The 19,661-nt window shown below is 40.4% G+C and overlaps 1 protein-coding gene across 3 annotated transcripts in view; it reads right to left on the bottom strand.

Annotated features, from left to right (window-relative positions):
- Positions 1-404: 404 nt before the first annotated feature.
- Positions 405-19,661, bottom strand: part of LOC102229597 (tensin-like) — a 77,374-nt gene continuing 58,117 nt past the window's right edge. For 2 of the 3 annotated variants that reach the window (XM_023329437.1, XM_023329439.1), the window contains 18 exons: positions 14,576-16,246; positions 13,440-13,520; positions 13,010-13,173; positions 12,065-12,146; positions 11,016-11,090; positions 10,588-10,614; positions 10,366-10,447; positions 9,014-9,552; positions 8,843-8,929; positions 7,923-8,051; positions 7,741-7,836; positions 7,572-7,649; positions 7,370-7,441; positions 7,014-7,040; positions 5,643-5,811; positions 5,196-5,264; positions 5,075-5,104; positions 405-5,001 (listed from right to left, as the gene is read on the bottom strand). In XM_023329437.1, coding sequence (XP_023185205.1) covers positions 4,872-5,001; positions 5,075-5,104; positions 5,196-5,264; positions 5,643-5,811; positions 7,014-7,040; positions 7,370-7,441; positions 7,572-7,649; positions 7,741-7,836; positions 7,923-8,051; positions 8,843-8,929; positions 9,014-9,552; positions 10,366-10,447; positions 10,588-10,614; positions 11,016-11,090; positions 12,065-12,146; positions 13,010-13,173; positions 13,440-13,520; positions 14,576-16,246 — 3,608 coding nt within the window. In that variant the 3' untranslated portion in view covers positions 405-4,871. The remainder of the gene's footprint in view (positions 5,002-5,074; positions 5,105-5,195; positions 5,265-5,642; positions 5,812-7,013; positions 7,041-7,369; positions 7,442-7,571; positions 7,650-7,740; positions 7,837-7,922; positions 8,052-8,842; positions 8,930-9,013; positions 9,553-10,365; positions 10,448-10,587; positions 10,615-11,015; positions 11,091-12,064; positions 12,147-13,009; positions 13,174-13,439; positions 13,521-14,575; positions 16,247-19,661) is intronic. The other variant, XM_023329438.1, reaches the window with a different exon arrangement.

Here is a 19,661-nt window from a genome sequence, read left to right as displayed (position 1 = left end):
TGAATGTGCTGACTTCGCATATTAACTCCAGCGAGATCATTTCCGATATGAACCCGAGATGGAGAATCATCATATTTTGAGACTGGTTTCTGGGGTCAAACTGTGAAGCTTCTGAAATGCAGGGATTTCTTCTCTTAAATATATGTAAGACGCAAAAACAAATCAAGAATTACATGAATGAGCTAAACTAGCTCCTTCCCAGGAGGGAAAAGCTGATTTGATTACCAAAAATGAGCCAAAACCTCTTCTCGGTATCTGATTAGGCTTTTAGCGAGACACCGCCATTTTCACACTTTTGGCCGTTCAGGGCTTCCGTAGAGTAAAAGCTGGAATCAAAACACGGAGAGAAAAAAAAGAAGAAAAAAGTCACAAAGAAACAAAGAAAAGCACACAGATAGCTCCGATGTAACTGATCTGTATTGCTTTAATGTTTTTTTTTCTCCTTAGGAACAGCTTAGCCATGACAGTATAATGTAAATGACAAGAGCAACAAAATCTGAGACTCTTTTGTACATCCTCTGCAACACATTCATACAACAGACAAATGCCATCTGTACAAGAAGTCAAACAATCTTTTTTTTTTTTTTTTAATTACATATGGTAACTCTTGACTCAAAGCCAACAGATACGATGCAATTCAATATAAATATTCATTTAGGCAACATTTAATTATGGCATTTTTTTTTCTTCTTCTTCTTCCTTTCCAAAAATGGCTACAGACGGGAAGAAGCTCGTTAGTTCTCAAATCAAGCCCAGCGTCACCCCCTGCTCGCTTTCAATAAAGCGCCATTGTACATTCCGAACATCGCTAACGCTTCAAAAAAAATAAAAAAAGAAAGTGACACAAATGTGAACTAAAAGAATAAATAAGAATAAATAATCCGCTGACTCTCGAAAGAGACCTTTGGCAGTCGGACAAAGCTGCAGCTGTGGAGCTTTCAGCATCGCCATGACACGTCGAACTGTATTTACCTCCAGCACTGACACCCACACGAAATGTATGTCACTCCTCTCTATTGTGGACACAAGTGCTTTGTTTGTGCTCCTCCGATGCACAGCAGGCTTGCTTTTTCCTCAACAGGTGATGGAGGCAGACACACTTTTGGAGCGCTGAGACCTCCGTACAAACGAATGAAAACAACAGAAACATATTTGTGGCAGAGTGAGTAAACTGTACATCCCATAACATTTTGTGTGTGTCCTCTCCTGGTGAGAAAACTGAATTGAAGAAATTGGAAACAGAAAAGCGATTTGGTATAAAGAAAAAAAAGCGGCACGAAAAGACGCAAAGCGACAGAATCTTTGGCAAAACGATAAATGGAACCAGCGTGAGCGCATATTGCATTAAGGTTTGGCTTCTGAACTTCCTTTTTTTTTTTTTTTTTCTTGGAAAAAAACAACAAATATCTAAACTCTACGATGCATCTGCACGCGAGAAAACGCTCGCCGGTTTCTGTCCATGCAACTCTAGCTCATTCATGCCCCGCCTCTTTTCTGAGAGAAAGCAAAACGGAAAAGAAACAAAAATACAATGAGCCGAAAAAAGAAACGTACAAAGTAATGTACACCATATATTCAAACACATCTCAAAATCCTCAGACTTTGAAATCATTAGCCAAAATAAGTTTTATTTTTTTCCCAACCCATTTTGTCTTTATCGAGACTGTACAATATACAGTATGTATATATTAGTAATCATGAGGGAACAAAGCAATAAAAATAAATACTTTTTCTCTATGTCACCTTTCAAAGAAGTATATCTATGTACATTTATACCAGTATCAATTTTTTTATTAGCTTATTGTGAATGCATGTGGTCAGCAAGCAGGTATTGCGCACAGTGTGTTGTGTTTTTTTCCCCCCTCTGTCGTTCCAGAAGGTCGCTAAACATGAAATCTGACAACATTTAAAAGTGAAAAAAAAAACTCACTTTGAACTATACGGTTCTTACCAAAAGTAAATCTGGCTCAAACCAATGACAACTGAGTTGATGTGTGTTCAACGAGCAGGCGCTAAGCTAGTTTTTAACAATTCTTTTTGCTCTAACGTTTAAAAAAAAAAAAGAAAAGAAAAATAGTTTCAAACAAAAACATTAAATAAAATGTGTTTCTTTATGAAAAGTAATCTTGATATTTTGTAAGTTTTTTCTCTCTTTGTCCTAAAAAAGTGCCGAAATGAAATGACTGAAACACCGTAAAGTTACACAGCAAAAACAGAACAAGTTCTAATGAAGAACTATTTTGACTCAAAAACACAAAAAGAAAAAAAAAGACACTTTTTTTTACGTTATTAATGATTAAGCATGTATTCGGTATTTTTTTCTGTCTTTTGTTGAAAAAGGAAATCTTCGTGTCACACAGTGAAACAAATGAAAAGAGCCAAAATCCACTCTGCCGTTAAAACCTTCCAGGTTTTTTTTTTTTTTTGCAACGAACACAAATTTGGGTTCTGTACCGAAAACAAGCGAGCCTGTTCCGCGTTCTGCTGATGGGACAACTGAACCTGAACTGTGGTTGTCACTGGGAACGGCTTGAGGCTAAGATGAACCACCAACAACAACAACAAAAAAAAAACATTTAAAAAAAAAACCCCCCACAAAAAACGTTTGAGTAATTTCTCAAATCTGAGAAATTAGAATGACTTCAACACTGTTTTTTCTTATTTCCTAAAATGTGTGTTTGTTTGTTTCAAACCATTTTTGTGAATGGTGGAGCAAGTTCTCAATAAACGTGCAAAATACTTTTTTTTTTCACCTTTCTCCCTACATGGTAATGGAACAACATGACGGAAAACTAAACCCTAACTCTCTCTGGTTCTTATTAGGAAATATTTTCGATTATTGATGCAAGGAGGGTAAAAAAAAGCAATTTGTATGTCATTTTATCGCATTCAGAAAACCCGTGAACTAAAGCACATTGTGCGTTTTTACTTCTTTACCTAAAAGGAAACAAAATCTGCATGAAGTGATCTGCAAAAAAAAAAAAATTCTTAAAATGTTATCATATGAATACTGCACTGTGAAAGTCTAAGCATATGCTCAACATGCAGGCTGTGTGTAGTTTTTCTTTTAATTTTCATCCCAAAAAAAAAAGTGTGAGGGTCAGACTTTTTGAAACACCCAAAACTCTCCTGGGGAAAAAAAAAAAAAAAGAAAATCAGAATATTTGCTGAACTTTTTGTCAGCATCCTTTTTGCTTCAAATGTGAAACATGAAATTAATATTTATGAAAGGAGAAAAAGTCGAATTCCCTGATAATCAGTAAGACGTAACTACAAAGAAAGAACAGAAAATGAATCATTTCATTTAGGTTTTTTTTTTGGTTTCTTTTGTTCTATAAAGTACTAAAATGTCAAATTTTGCAGTGCGAATTAAAAAGAGAAACCCAAAACTGTACTGGGTTCATGTAGTTCAGCCTCGTTCTGTTCTCAGCAGACAAAAATGTGTACATTTTAAAAGCATTTTCCTCTCCCTTTGTCTCAAAAGGTCCTGAATAGTTCAAACATGGGAGGACTGTGTGAAAGAAAACAAAAATCAGAACTTCGGGCTTAAATGGACCAATAACAACAGGAAATAAATAACCGGAGTTTTGACACAAATGGAAAAGAACAGGACAACAACAAAAAAAATTTAATAAAAAATAAATATATAAACTTGCCATCATAATAGCTACTTCAATAATCTGTCAAATTTCCAGAACTCTGAAAAGACTAAAAAAAATGTCTATTTCATGCAGTTTTTGACAAGCGTAAGTAACTCTTGTCTAAATGTAGATATTTCTTTATCTTCTTCTTTTTTCTTTTTTTTTCAATTGTACACACATGGCAAAGAATGTTCTTAGTGATGGTAAACGGAGCTATGACGGAGGTGCATTTCGGGACAAAAACATGCATAAACAACAGTGCATAGGTCCAGGTCATTGGGCCGGTTCCCGGTGGCTTCCAGTGTGTTTTCTGTGGCAGCGTCTTACAAACACAACAGTTACTGCAGAGCAGGTGCTGATGGGAGAAGTCTGTAAGGAAGGGTAAGTGGCGCCATCTTGTGGACAGACTGTCTGCACATCTTTAGGCGGCTTGTTGATTTCAGGCTGGAGTTTATCCCAAAAAAATTTTTTTACTTTTTTTTTTTTAAAGGATTGGATGCTGAAAGAATGCGAGCGTGGTTGCACCGACACAAAATGACCCTAAAGGTTTTTTTTGTTTTTTTTTTAGTAGATGAGGTCTGCTATGCACAGTTTAGATCAGTTGTTTCACTGCAAAGCCCTTTCCAACACACAGCAGACCCATAAAATGACCTCTAAGTAGTTCACATTTACTTTTTTGTGGAAAGTAGAAGAACCGAGCTTAAAGATCAAGCTAACATGCATAACGTCTTCCACCTTTTTTTTTTTTTTTTCCTGAAGAATCAAAGTTCAAGAGAAACCGCATTTCTTTCATCTTGTCTTTGTTTTTCTTTTGTTTCACTTCATCTTTTAAAAAGAGAAAAAATATTAATGGCTTACTAGCTACATCATTCTTGCACTTGTATTGCAACTACCTTTGGTAAATCAATAAAAACGAACGTAAAAAAAAAAAAAAAAAATCCACAAGTTCTTACATGTCCTCGTCACTCAACGTTACAATGTCGCGTTCCTGTCGCGTGCTCAGCTCCACTCCACACGTCCGCCGGCTCCGCTCTGTGCCGACGCCTCCGGGTGGAGGCGGCTCTCGAGAAAGACACACCAGCAAGGCAGAGAGGGGAAAAAGAGAAGGCGAGAACAAAGAAAACAAACCCAAAAAAAAAAAAAAAAGGACAACGTTGAGTCCTTTTAAAAAAGACGCCAACGATGATGGCAGATTGCAACCCGGCCACTGCCGTTTGAAGTTTCAGGGTTTCACCGCTTCAGAGTCTTGGAGACAAAGCTGACGATGGCCGAGGCGGGCTGATCTGGGTCCAGCTCAGCAAACAGGTGGCTGACATTGTCCGTTGTGCTTCCTTGTTTCCTTGCAACGAACCCAAAAAGTCTGGAAGAGAAGAAACATCTTAGCTTAAACTCTAAAGTATAACAATAACACAGCTGTTGAAACGTGAACTTACTTTACTGATCCACCTCCTTCTTTTACCCATCTATTGAACAAAAATAGGAATTTTATATTGTGTTACAATTTGGTGGTCGTCAACATGCATGCTGCTAATGTTTGTGAAATAGAATTCTTACTTTCTGTCTTGGGGGTCCAAATCACAGTATGTAACTGTAGTGAGAGGATAATGTCGCCGGAAGAAAATTCTGTACCAAAAGACATAAATGACCTGTTACCAGAGACGCAAGGCCCACATATACTCAGGCGTTCTTCACTCCGCGGAGGTCGGCACGTACTCAAGGCAAACTCAAGTCGCAAGGACTGCTAGATTGCTAGAGGCTGAGAAGAAACGAGGCTGGGCGCCCAGCTGGCTCACAACACTTGCTGGTATCCACTCAGATTATGGGAAATGAACAAATTTTTCAGAAGAAATCTGTGCAAGCTGCAAAACTCGACTGTGAAATCCCAACCGTCCGTGGGCATTGTGCGCAGAGTCTGTGCGGCTCGCAGAGTATTTAAGGCACGCCTGAATATGCGGAAGCCTTTATGCTATTATTTATTAGATGTCGCTGTAGTATCCTTACTTTCTCTGGCTGTCAGTGAGGGTGATGCCCTGCATGGACACCTTGAAGTGGACAGTGGTGGCCGCTGGGAGTGGGTTGGTTGTCAGTGTCTGACTAATGGCCTTGGCAATGGCCTGAGGCCCCGTGAGTGACTCCATGTCCACGGAGTTGATGAAGAGAACATTACATGCTGTGAATAAACAAAATGGGAGCAGGTCAGTGTCAGTTGATGGAGGACGACTGGAAGAGCAGAATGTACTGGACGAGCCAATCATGCACATTCAACAGTCAAAGGTGAGTATTTTTTATGCCGTTTCCCAGTTATCTGGAACGCAACAATCCAAAGCGCTTCAAGAGAAAGCTATTGTACTTCTTGTTTCTCGAAGATCCTTCACATCTGATTCTTCAGTTCTCATCCTGAGTTTGGAATATCAGGCTTCTGAGATGTAGGCAGAATTATCGCATTAATAGGACTGTAAAGGTCACATTAGTCATTGACCCAATGACCAATGGGTCAATGAACCACTGACCCATTGTCAACCTGTTGTCAAACAGGCTATTTGACAATTGGGGACAATGTTTATCCCTGTTCTGAGGCAAATCTTAGAACAACTCGTTTTGCTGCGGGGTTTTTTTTAAAACCTGTTTGAGACATTTCATGCACGGCGTTCCATTGCAGCTCTTTCTGCCATTTTTGCAGCGACATGATTATCTACCGGCAGAGAAACTTTTTATTCCAAAGTTTATTAAAGATGTCAACAATGGATGGAAGACTTGTCCGTCCAACCTTACATGTTTGAGCCAGAGTCTGACCCAGAGCAGGAGAACGAAGACAACTAGCCTGCAAAACCAGGTCATGAAGTCATGACCTGGTTTAGCAGTAGGCCTACGGCAGCAAATGCAGTGACGTCATAGCCAACAAAACATTATAGTGAATAGAAAAAAATGAATAGTCTGCAAAATATAACCCATAGAGAACATACAGATATCTACACAGCACCACTAGAGAATGAATTTACATTCATTCAAGGGCTACAAAAGTGGATTTTCACATGATATGTCCCCTTTAACTGTCCTTTTAGTGTGAATTTCCATCACACAGGTTTTGCAGTTGAGCAGATCCCAGAGCGAACTGGGAAGATGTGAACTTGATCATAACCCGAAATAGGGACTATAAAAACTGTCTGGATGGGAACATGAAGTCCTTCAATAAACAACAAGTCAGTTGCTTTCTGTTTAGAAATTTGGGAGGATTTACACTCAGACATTCTTCTACTGTCACTCGCATGCATGTCTTGTCCATGCAATAGTAAATATCTTCAGGAATAATTTAAAGCCAACTCCATTACAGCATGTTCATAACTACAAAAACCGTGCAAAGCCAGTATTTACCATGGGCTTCCTCAGGAACCTTCTGAACTGTAAAACAAGGGTAACAACATTTAAGACAATGTTTCTAGAATATATTGTCTAATTTTACTCGACACATAAGTACCTTACGTACTTCACTTTCTGTAAAGTCTTCTTTGCCAAATAAAATAATAATAATAATAAAAACAGTTCCTAGGGACTTTGACCAGTGCTTGCTGTCTTGTTTGTTTGAAGGTTTGTTTCCAGAAAGTCTCCCAATGCAATGACTGGTTAAAAAAAGACTAGTACTATAAAAGAACTACATAATAAAGCTGCAGAATCCCTCAGAAATGCTAATAAAAACTAAATTTCTACTCTTAATGTCCATGGATCCTTACCAGCTCCCTGTTTGAGAAGCTCAACTGCTGGATCAGTAGGTGTAGCAAGTTCCAGCGCCTCTTCATTTGGATCTTTAGGTCGGGAGATTAAGTGGTTATTATCAGAAAACAAAGCCTAAGTACATCACAGAATGAAGGCAACAATCACTTCTTCAGTCTTCGAAAACGCATGAGGATCAGACAGCGTTAGGGTGTTCCTGACCTTTGGTGGGGATCATCAGCTTGCAGGGTAGAGCCAGAGGAGTCATTGCATGTTGGTACACCAGAGCAGAGAGACATCCTGCAAAAAAACACACACAAAAAAATCTTTGTGTGAAACTGGGCCGCCGGATTCAAGAACTCCCAACGCAGGCAAAAGGTCAGATACCCACCAAAATAGGGTTCATTGGGGCAACCTTTCAGGCGAACGCCTTTGGGGCTGGTCTCAATCAGGAAGTGCCTCACCAGCTCGTTGGTCATGTCGGCAGCTACCAAAGAATCACAATACATGACCTCATGCGAGTAAAACAGGACACAGACTTCATAAAAGGGCTGAATATGTCACTGAGTTTACCTTTTTTGCTTTGCTGGACAGTTGGTGGGGGGCAGGCCACCTTCATGGCCAGACCGTAGGCTCCACGGAAAGAGTGGCTGTCCCGAATGATGAATGCCCCCGGCTCCCTGTCCTTTAACAGACTAATGGCTGAAAAGAGGATGTAGGAAGTCAGAATACAAAGGAAAATACTGGATAAACACTGGTGTATACCACTAGATACAGCTGAGACAAGATATTCACATACACTGTAGAAAATGCCGTAATATAGTTTTTTTTCCACTATCCGACGTTAAATCACACTGAATTGTTAGCAGATTTTAAGGCCCTTATGGTCAATAAAATGATCTAAAAGGCAGAATGGTGAGAGAGATTTTATAAAGGCAGATTTTAACATCAAATTTAGAAGCTGACAAACATTTTGTTTGTCTTTCATGCATTTGGAGTAACGGCATCAGGCTTTCTGAGTGGCCTTTCAGCCCATGGACTTCCTTTTACTGCTGATAATGACACTTTCTCTATAGTTTCAGCTAGCATCTTAAGTTTTGGGATTCATATAGACATTTCGCACCAACCTGTCTCCTTCGTGAACCATGTGATGGTTGGATATTTCCAAGCTGTTTACACTTCCAACAGATGAGGTGCCACCTTCAGGCAACTGGAAATTGTATCCAAGGATCAACCAGTCTTACCAAAGTCCACGAATCTCTTATTGATTACTTTGGGTAATTTTTTATTTTATTTTCAAATAAGGCCATGAGACAATCATCTGGGCAAATTCTGGCATTTAGCAAATCAAAAATAATTTTAGTAATTCTAATCTAAACAGAAAAAGTTTGGAATCAAATTAAATGTCAGACAGTGGAAAAAAAGCCTTGTGTGTTTTTTTTTCCGCACAGTATTTGTAAATCTTTGGGTTTGGCTGTATTTAGAGCCCTCACCTTGTTCTCTGGAGATATCTGGCTTGTACCAGAACCTAGAAGTGTCCTGGACAAACTTAACATTCATCTTAATGTCTGGATAACCATCTGTTTAAAAGAAAACGAACAGGAAAGACGATTACTGTGTGCACAAGCCAGCTGCGAGCTAATACAACCCGTCCCGTGTCTCACCATAGATGGACTTGGAGACGTCTGGGAGGGTCTGTGTGCCGGAAAGGTTTGGCGTGCTGCCACCGCTGGCCGGCGTCAGGTTCCTGTTGTCTGTCCTCTCTGCGTCTCCGCTGGACATGTGTCTCTTCTCTGGGAGCTGTGGGGAGACGGGGAAGGCGGGGGTGGGAGACGGCTGGGCGCTCCCTTGACGAGAGGCAGCCCCCAGCTCATCGGGTGTGCTGCGGCCGCTCGACGCCGCGCGCCGCCCCATCAGTGGACTCGCGGGGACGGCGGCGGTTGCGGTTTTAGCGTTTCGACCTATCAGAGGGCTGGATGGGGGCTGGTGTCTGGTCAAGGAGGGGCTGGCTTGACCTAGGCGTCTTTGAAGGGCAGGGCTGGGAGGCGTGTTGGTGGCCACTGTGCGGTGGAGGGTGTTCGGGCTGCCGGGGACCATGTGGACACCCATGATGTTGACCTGCGAGCCCTCAGGGGACGCGGGTCTGTTGGCGTATGGGGAGGCGGGACTGTGGGGGGCGCTGTCTGAAGAACCAGTCCTCCTTCTGAAAAATAAAAACACATATACTGTATGTTTTCCTGAATATTCACATTTACAAAATTTTCCTACATACACTGCCTTCCAAACGTGTTAACACCCCTTGAAATTGTTTTTTTATTTTGCTACAACCCTCTTTATACAAATAAGTTATATTATTGGGATTTTATGTTTCTGACCAAAACAAAGTAGTGAATAATTATCGTACACATCCCTAGTTATCAGACAGTACAATATGCTCAATTGGTTTTTCCAATATATTAGACTTATGACAGTGTAGCACAAAAATTTTAGAAGCCTCACTTTTGACTATTATCGCTAATTTGCATCTTTAATGCAGTCAAGTTGAAGGAGAATGGTATTGGAGGCACTTTGTTGCCATCTAGAAGCCAGAATCTGTCTAGCGTTCAGGTTGTAGAACCAGGCTGTATCTGAAGAACTTTAACTATGCATCAGATCATACAAATCTGGCCCGTAGCTACAGTCCATCGGTCTAGTTATGGTCCATCTTGAAAATCTCCAGTAAAACAGCTTCAGTAAAATCTAAATGTCAGAAACTGGGCTAAATGTTGAAAATGTACATCATATCTGAATGTCTCTCTTTTGTTTTCTTTCATTATATTTCTAAATACAATCATTAAGTAACCCAACACGCCTACATGACAAATGGCAGTGGTGCCTAATAAAGCAAAAGCAAAAAAAATGAGTGTAATAACAATAGAATGAAAAGACAATGCATGGAAATTGGTTAAGCAATACTGACCTACTGAAAATGCTTAAGTTTACTAAACTGCGGGAGGTCAGAGTGGAAAAAACTCACCCGTCAGTGTTGTGGACAGGACTGCTGAAGGACAGAGGAACTGTGAATGGTTGTGGTCTCGGGTCCCCAGTGCTGCGATTATCTGAGAAGCACAGGAAGAACAAAAAAGGTGAACTCAAAAAGAAAACGTTTACTTGCAATAAAATACAGGGTCCTTAAAAAAAAATAAAAAAGGTTTGGAGAATGTGAAACTACAGTATTTCAAAGCAGAAGTGTCCCTACCTTGCTGTGCATTATTACAATCAGAGTCTGGCGGCAGTGCAAGTCAAAAAGGAAGAACAAAAAAAGAAGACAGGAGGTCAAAACAGGAAGGTAGAAGCATGTCCAGGGGTAGGTATGAATTTAAACAGCTTTTTCAGCATTTTCACATCAATGTGGAGGAATCTTGGAGTTTAAGTCAGTTAATTTGAGGGGTTTTCGAGTATGAAGGCAAAAATGTATTTCTTTGAGATCTTCAAGATTTTTTTTTATTTTTTGCAAATACGACAGTCACTTTTTGTTCCTTTTGATCTTCAGTGGTTTTGGGACTGTAACCCTCACACGGAGGTCCTAAATAAATCAAATCTGTTGCTATTTGAATGTACTTCAGTTATCTTGTGTCTGGAATCAACATTTGTTTGATGATCAGCTACAGAGAAGAAAACACTGACCTGATCCACCTTGTTGATGAGGTTTCAGTCCCAGAGCAGACAGAGGCGTCTTCGTCAAACCTGGAGTAGATCGAGCTAAAAAAAATTAAAAACTGATTCAAACCACTGTTACTGCAGCAAAAGGTTCTGTCTCTGCCCAACACGGGTTAAATGAAAAAACTAAATTAGCAACATTAATCCATTGAAATAAAGTTTGTTACACACCAGATACACACCCACATACGCACAAGAAGCATCAGATATATTTGAATAAATTCAGTAATTTACGCTGAGCTTTGGAGTTTTTCACAATAAATTCAGAACATTTTGCTTATTTCCCGCCCAAAAAGAAAGTCGACAACATTAAATGAGAGTGCGAAAATTCCTTGAATGCAGAATTTTAATGTTGGACATAAATTACAATTGCGAAAACTGGATTATGAGTCGTGGGGTTCAGGAAGGAAGCCACACCGTCCAAAGGACAATAGGGAGTGTGCAGGCTTGAGGGTGAAGGACTCTGGTGGTGCTGGAGTTACACCATGTGAATCTGGAAGTACTTCAGGAGAATTTTGTCGAAATTCTGGTGAATTCTGGAGAATCTTTAGGCACCTCAGTTGATCTTGTGTGAGATGCACAAGATTGTGCAGAGAAACTGCATTTTATTTGCTACTGACCTGAAGTTAATTTTATGAATAAATTTAATTGAGTTCTGCAATTCTCCGTCCATATTTATTGGTTTATATGTATGACGTAATGTGTAATGACACAAACGCGGCCTTGGTGTAATTGTTTGGATATTTTGACCTATGATCCAGGTTTAATTTGAACTCTAGGGTTTTTCATTGTTTATATTTTGCCACATGAAGGCATTTTAGTTGCATAAATGTTAATCTCATCTTATTTGCAACATACAATTTCATTAAACTTTGTCCTTTACGTAACCCAGCAACCAAGTGTAAATTTTTATGCATTGTCTTTTTAATTTATTTCATTTTTTAAAGAATAAATAAAGAGGAATCCATTGAAATCTAATTTAAAATCCTAATTGAAAGAGTCAAAAGAATTCTTACCACTGCTTTCAAAAGAGGAACTGTTGCCATGGCGACCAACCTCATCAGCCTCAAATGCTTCCCGGTAACTGTGCACAAGACCCTGAAGAAAAAAGTATTGTCAGACGGAACTTCTCAACAGTCATTATAATCTGAAAAAATACCAGTTGTATAGTGTGCTTAAAGTCCATTAATACACACAGTGGAAATCATTGTAGCGCTAACACAGATGCTAACTTCCAATGTCTTCCTTAAATCCACTCTTGGGGATACAGACAATTATTGCCAAAATAAACACACACAAAAAAATGTTCCTGCTGGTTTGGCTGCTTTGTAAACACCAGCTTCCCAAGTACTGAATTTACTTTTGATTATTTCCGATGTGGTCTACAAAAAAAGTTGCAAATAGGCAAATTTTCTGCAAATAACTTGGAGCTATGTTCCACAGAAAAATCTGCAAACACTAAACAGCAAATAGGCAGCAGTTTACTGTATGCTAGTTTGCCAAAAGTATTATGTCATCCCGTAAATCCAGGATTTACAATCACTTCCATGGCAATAGTAACTTTAGGAAATGTTATCCCTGCTACATACTCCAAAGTCAACTGTTTGTTGGTTTCAATTGGGAACGACGTCAACAACATCAACCACATGACGACAAAGGACGTGGGGCTCATGGAGTCTAGAGTCAATACCTAAAGATCTCCAAACTTCATGTGGCCTTCAGTTTAGCTCAAGAATGTGTAGACAGTATCGATCCCCAAACCTTACATCACCCAGTGCTAAAGAACGCTTCAGAGACAGTGGTGTATAACCGCCTCTGAAACGCAGGTGAGCAAATATTTTTTTGCAAAATAATATATATATATGTATATAAAAACTTTCTCTGTCCACATTGCATGAAGAGATTTACAGTTACAGTCTGCTCTGCTGGGCTTGACCCAAAGATCAGGTGTCTGACTGTACCTCTCTGGGTCTTCCACCTGGATTCAGAGCCAGGTTGTTGGCGAAGTCTGGCGAATGAGACGCCGAGACGTTATCATGACCGCACTGGTAGTGTCCCTCGCTCGTAGTCCGGCGCCTGCCTGTCTCCTGCGTCCCCTCTGGGGTCATTCCTCTGGAACGAACTCCTGAAACCCACCAAGATAGTCACTGCGGAACTGAGGATATGCTTTCTAGAAAAGCTTGTAGAACATTTTGCAACTTGCTAAGCCACAAGCGAACAATCCACACCTAACTCTGGTAGAGCCAAGCTCAAATTCTTGATTAGAATTTTATTGGGCAAAAAGAAGGGAGTCGAAAGTAAAACTACATGACTGGAGAAAATAAATAAGCGAGGCAGGAAAAATACATCAACTACATGAGAAAATTAAAAGTGAGGGAAAAATGGACAAACCAGAGAAGGAATAGGAGCGATGGCGGTCAGATTGTTGGGATGTCATGCTTTCACTGATGCCCCGAATACGAGCGTTGTACTCTGCTCCAGGGGAGGAAAATCAGGTGATGGAGGGGAAGCAGCAGGTGGAGGAAGAGGAGGGTGAGGAAGGTGCAGAGGAAGATGCAATGACAGCAAAAGGTTTTCCACGAAGATGGATTAAACAAAACAAGCAAAAAAAAAGGAAAGAAATCAAATATGGAAATAAGCTTGGAAACCCTTCCCCCACTAGGAGGCACCAGAGAGCTTATTTAAATAAAAGTGCATTCTGAATGCAGATAATGAATGGAAGCTCCTGCATGCTTGGCTATTCTTACTCTCCTTCCCATCTCTGCTGTCACCAGCTTTACTTTGTTTCAGCTGCAGAGCTAATTTTATGTGGCCAGGTCAGAACTGCGGTGCAGAACTCCACCGTGGATCTGTAATACAAACTGCTCACGTTCTGGTACACACAACGTGAGTCTTCTTTAAGTCTCGGTCAGCACTTTGGAAGCAGTCAGGAAACAGTTGTATCATTTTAGTGACATAATGGGGAGTCCTGCACTATTCCTACATCCTGTTTTAAGGATTATCAACCGTTTTTACAAGTAAACATAAAGAAAAACATCTTGCAACAGAGAAGCTCACACTAATACACTAAAACAACAATGGAAGTACTTTGTAAACACCTCAGGTAAATTCTAAGAAGGAAAGAGAAAAAAATGGAAGACTAAATCCTGATGTGTAAAATTATCCATATATACTTTCCATATATTTCATAGGAAAGTTCAGGCGTTTCAGTCATGTCAATCAAAAGCTAAAACAAAGTACACACAAAGTTGTGTGTTTTAAGTGCTTTTTTGTTCCCTAGGGTTTAGACTTAGTAAAAACCCATGTTTCAGTTCATTGAAATGAACACAGATCCACAAAGAATTCTGTAATAAGAAACCTTTTTTAATGGGTTTTATGGAATAATCAAAATCTTTTGGCTTTCCTTTAGTTGTATCATGTAAACACTGTAATCATAAAAATGAACAGAAATAAACACTTGAAATAAATCACTCCATTTGTAGTGAATTGATCATTTCAACAACTAACATAAAACCTGAATGCCTTACCAGCGATACGGTGAGCAACCAGGCCTTCCAAGTTCAGATTCTCCTCCTCTGCATCTTGCTCTCTTGGCAAGGGAGAAGAAGACATTTCCTTGGGTTGGGGTGTGAGGGTAGGAAGAGGAGAAGAAGAGGTGCTGTATCCTGGGTAAGGCGATGGCCCCTGTAGGTCTGGGGAGTGTGAAACTCTGCTTGCTGAGTTTATTAGTTTCTGGGGAGACTGCTGGTTGAGATTAGCAGAAGTATCAATGGGATATTGATGGGTTGCCTGGCGTGTGTGGAGGTAGGGCTCAGGGGTGTGTGTTGGGGTGGTGTTCTGGTATGGGTAACCAGTGTTGGACCTTTGGGGTGAATATGTTGGAGACTCCGTGACGGGACTCTGGTTTGGCACTGCTGGGACCCTCCCAGTTTGCCGCTGATGAGAGGTGCTGTTCATTGACCCCAAGTTGTTGTAGCCGTGGATGGCAGAATCCCCTTGGTAGGATGGCCTAGCCAGGGTCTGGGAGAATGGTATTTGGTATGAACTGAGGGTGTTATCTCCAGGTGGTGCACTGTGGGACTTAGACATGTGTGAGTTGATTGGATCTAGATCAAGCATTAGCATATTTAGTGCCTCTATGGACTGTTCAATGTCTCGCTGTGAGGCAGAGGTTGGGAAATGAGGGAGGCTGTGGGTTGACTGAGGAGGAGGCCCAAAGGGATCATCTGGAAGACTATGCTGGTGCCAATGGTTAAGACCTCTTTGAACTGCCTCTCGACTACTGGTACTCCTCTCAGGGGCCTTGGGCATCATTTTAGGGTTGGTTTCAGGGCTACTGGGTGGCTGAATCCCAATGGACTGTGAACGGTACATTCCTCCTCCATTTTGGTAGTTGTTGTACCCCACCTGCGATGATGGTGAATCTACGGACCTCTCCTGCATTGCTGTAGGAGTTCGCACTCCATGTACAGGCATTTCGTTCAGCTTTTCCCCAAGAACGTTTCGCTCAAGGTATGGCCCGTCGTTCTGGTCACCAACAGGTGTCTGTGATTGGTAGTAGAGGCTCGCTGGTGTTGCCTGACCCTCTAAAGATGAGAGTGTACCCAAGCTATCAACGCTGTTGCCCTCTTGACTATTAGGAAGCTCGTCGTCAAGGATATCAGTTTCACGCTCCTCTTTTGAGGGTTCCCTAAGAATCCTGGTATGGCCCCCGTTGACATGCACCTGCGCTGGAACCAGGTGTCGAACCCCTCCCCCTGGACTGGTAGATGTGGACAAGTAAGCCTGGCGCTGAGTCGGTGGCTCAAGGCCACTAAGAAGCTGGTCTAGTTCTCGTTTCTCCTGGGGGCTAAGTGTTGGGTGGGCTGTTGTTGAGTTGTTGTGTCCTGCAGCTGTGTGCAGGGAATGGCTGTGCTCATCAGTTCGATCAGTCTTGATTGATGCGGTAGAGTTTCCTGAGTCACTGCTCACAGAAAGGGTATGATCTACAGCAGGAAGGGAGGTGTGGCCTGCCACTGGAAGGGACTGCTCAGTCTTTTGGAGGTGATGGTTAGATTGCTGCAATGAGCCCTCTGTATTCGTCAAGGAGTTTTCAAGGACTGGAAGGCCATTAATGGTAACAACTCCCTCCAGGGAGTCTTTCTTTCGGACCCGGGCATAAAGACTTCCATCAAGTGGACCTTGAGTATGACCAACGTCTGAAAGAACAAAAAAGGAGAAAATCATATGTAAAGTAGAAGTCAAGGACAAGTACAACTTTATTTATGAAGTGGTACATTTGCTCTAACCAGAAGCATAGTGGCCACCCTTTTGCATCCAACTTTTGCAGTCCAAAGGTTCTGCATGTGTCCTCTCTACCAGCAACACAACCTCTTCAGCTCTATTAATAGCCAATTTGTAGTTCTGAAGCTCCTGTCATGTTGCGTCAGTACAGGCCCATAGGGGCCAACATGAACCAGCTAGGGTCCTGCCCTACAAATGGAAACATTTTAAACAGTGCCAGCTTGAATGCCTGGAGATGAACTAGGTGAGGAGAAGCAATCTTCCTCAGGTTGACATCTGGCTGCTAAAATATATTAGTCATGTCAAACTGGTTACAAACATTTTTGAGAACGTTTTACTTTCTGCTGCATTTGACTAGTTATTGGCTTGGGAATACAGACAGAGTACCAAAGATATTTTTGATCTAGGTTACACTTCCAAAAGGTAAAACTCAGTTTATCAGAAATTCCATATTAGTGAAGAACCATATTGATATAATTAAACACTAAACTAAAGTTGGCTTCAATAATACAGGTTGCATTTGCAAAGTGACAGAAAATATTAATGATACTGGCTCATATGTGGGGGACGTTCCCTGTGGGGCCAGATGGTGGATCGCTCGGACTGTAGCTATTTCAAAACCCATGTCAACAACAAGTTCTTGGATGCAGTAGCAACAAGAATAAGCGGCACGAGAGGAGGCTGTAAACACAGTTTGTCCCTGTGGTTGCTCTACATGTTGACACATTATGAAAGTATAAACGTAGGTTTAGATTACAATTTGTCTAGGAAGAGTTGGGTTTGGTCCACCACATAATGCACTAATTACAACCAGAACGAACACTCCTTCATTATAAAAAGCAGTACTTTTAGAATGTAAAAACAAAATCACAACAATGCTATGCCGTAGTAATAAACTCAACAGAAACTTCCTTCTTACCTGCACTAGGAGAATTTTTAGATCAATGTATAATCCAAGAATATTTTCTCATCTTGAGGCAGACTGTACATTAGTCGATCGTTCGGCTCAGACGAACAAGACTTTCTCCCTCCGTCCTGAGTCACAACCTAACATCGTCTAACATGTGCTCCACTGGAGTGAGGTAGAACTCTACCACTGAAGCTGCCAGGAGGGGTGAGCTGGCACTCGGATGATTTCTTACTGTTCCCGGCAGCTGGGGAGGGGACTCCACCACCGTAACCACATCCAGCATTACCCAGCTGTCCGGGAAGACATGCTGTTTTGGACAAACTGAGGTTCCTACGCCAATGCCATTGGGGGTTCCCTGTACCACGTGTCAATAAAATCCAACTCATTTAATGCTTGCCTTTTTCCTTTACATTTAAAATATTTTTCAAGGCTTAAAGGTTTGGTATTTTGTTTAATTTAGGTGTAGCTGTATTCTCCACTATGCAACCTCTTTGGCTATGTGTCCACCTTCTGACCTTTGACATGAGAGGCAGTGTCCTTGCTCTTGTTTATAGAAAATTATCTTTTAAAGCTCAGTGGCAAAAAAAAAAAAAAAAAGACTCAACTTAACTAGGGCTGAGCAAATCAAGTAACATAACAGTGCCATAAAAAATGTCACGACAGAACGAGAGCCGGGAATAGAAACTCTGTTGAGTAGAGCTGGTGCAATGAAGCCATAATTATTATTTTTGTATCATAGATGTATGTTTACAGTTCCGGAAAGACGGGTCAGAAGTTATCTTCTGGTTTGTCTGTTCTGCAAAAGTTTCTTTGTGGAAAACATGTATTGTCATTTTGGCTTAAAAGAGTGTTTCTCCATTTCAGTCACCAGGAACCACTGCCCTTCATATTTTTGATGTTTCCCTTCTGCCACTCAGCTGACTTGTATAAGTGGGTAATATAAAACACACACACATACATACATACATACAGTACATATATAAAGATATTTGACTTCACAAATTAATGGCACTACATCACAACATTGCTCCTCTTTCAAGCCTTTATCATCGTTCTTAGAAGTGGTTTGCATGATGTGTGGTTACCCCACTGGTTTCTGCATCTAGAATGGCTACCAGGGGAGATTAAAGGATCTCTTAAATAAAGGAACATTATAACATATTGTAAAGCTCAAAAAAAGACAATTTTACATAATACTGCCCTTTAAGCCCAGTCTTAATTTAAATTCTACACAAAATAGAAAAAAACCATAATAATGTCTATGTAGACTTTTGAGACTTAAGAGATCATTCATTGTTTTCATATCATGCATTTCTCTCTGAAAAATGGGAATTGGATGAATTGGAGGCTTATCTGGGATTTGACCTGGAAACCTGTCTCACCTTAAATTAACAAATATATTAGCAATACATGGAATCTGTTGATTTTAAGGCAATTACTGCTCTTGAAAATATATTAAATATTTCATAAACGTTACCGCATTTGGCATTTGTATAGAAAGTCAGGTGAAGACTAGTTATCTCCAATCTGAATACTGCAATGGGAATTAAAAGATTGTTCACTTTGTGAACAGCAACACATCATTGCTCCCACTTTTTTTTTAAATGTAATGTTAAAGCCAGATGGCACTACTGCCAGCCATTCTATGTAATGACCCTGATTATAAATGACAAAACAAACAGTGCTCTATTGGAATAGGACAAATACCTTTCCTCTGATGTCAGTAAATAACTGAAGCTCAGCTCAATTTAGATTGCTTGACTCACAGCACAAATAGCTAACAACTTGCTTCCTTTTCTAGAGAATGAGTGCAACGTCTAAAGCATCTTTGTGCTTCAGAGAACAGGGCTACATGTACCAGTGCCCATTTTAATACTTAAAACAATTCAGTCTGTTAAGTTAAAAAAAAGAAAAGAAAAATGTACTTATAGCTTTGTCAGTATCTCATTTTTATTAACATACACACCTGTGTGTGTTCTACATTCTTTCACGTGACAGGTGCAATAATTATATCTCACAGCATCACACACAAACCCTCCAAAGTACCTCCAAAAAAACAAGTGTTGTTTCCATCATCCATATTTACATATGCAGGATGGATATATATGCACACACACACACACACACATACTGTACATATAAAAAGATATACACATACATATGCACATATGCATATATATATAATAAAAGGAGTGCGTGTAACAATTATATAAAGTCAAAATGGGTCCATGTGGTAGATCTAAATCCCTATTAGGATATACAGGAGCAATAGTTGTTTCATTGGACATGGTGTTTGATTTCATGCATGCCTGCACGCTTATAAATGCATATGAACCCCCATATGCTCACGGGATATCTAAGAAAACCATTTGCCCTTTAAAGCTCACCAACACTTTTAAGTTGTGACTTTTTACAAGCTC

Source organism: Xiphophorus maculatus, chromosome 24, assembly GCF_002775205.1.
Source record: "Xiphophorus maculatus strain JP 163 A chromosome 24, X_maculatus-5.0-male, whole genome shotgun sequence".
Classification (NCBI taxonomy): Eukaryota; Metazoa; Chordata; class Actinopteri; order Cyprinodontiformes; family Poeciliidae; genus Xiphophorus; species Xiphophorus maculatus.
This window is presented reverse-complemented; position numbering and strand designations above follow the sequence as displayed.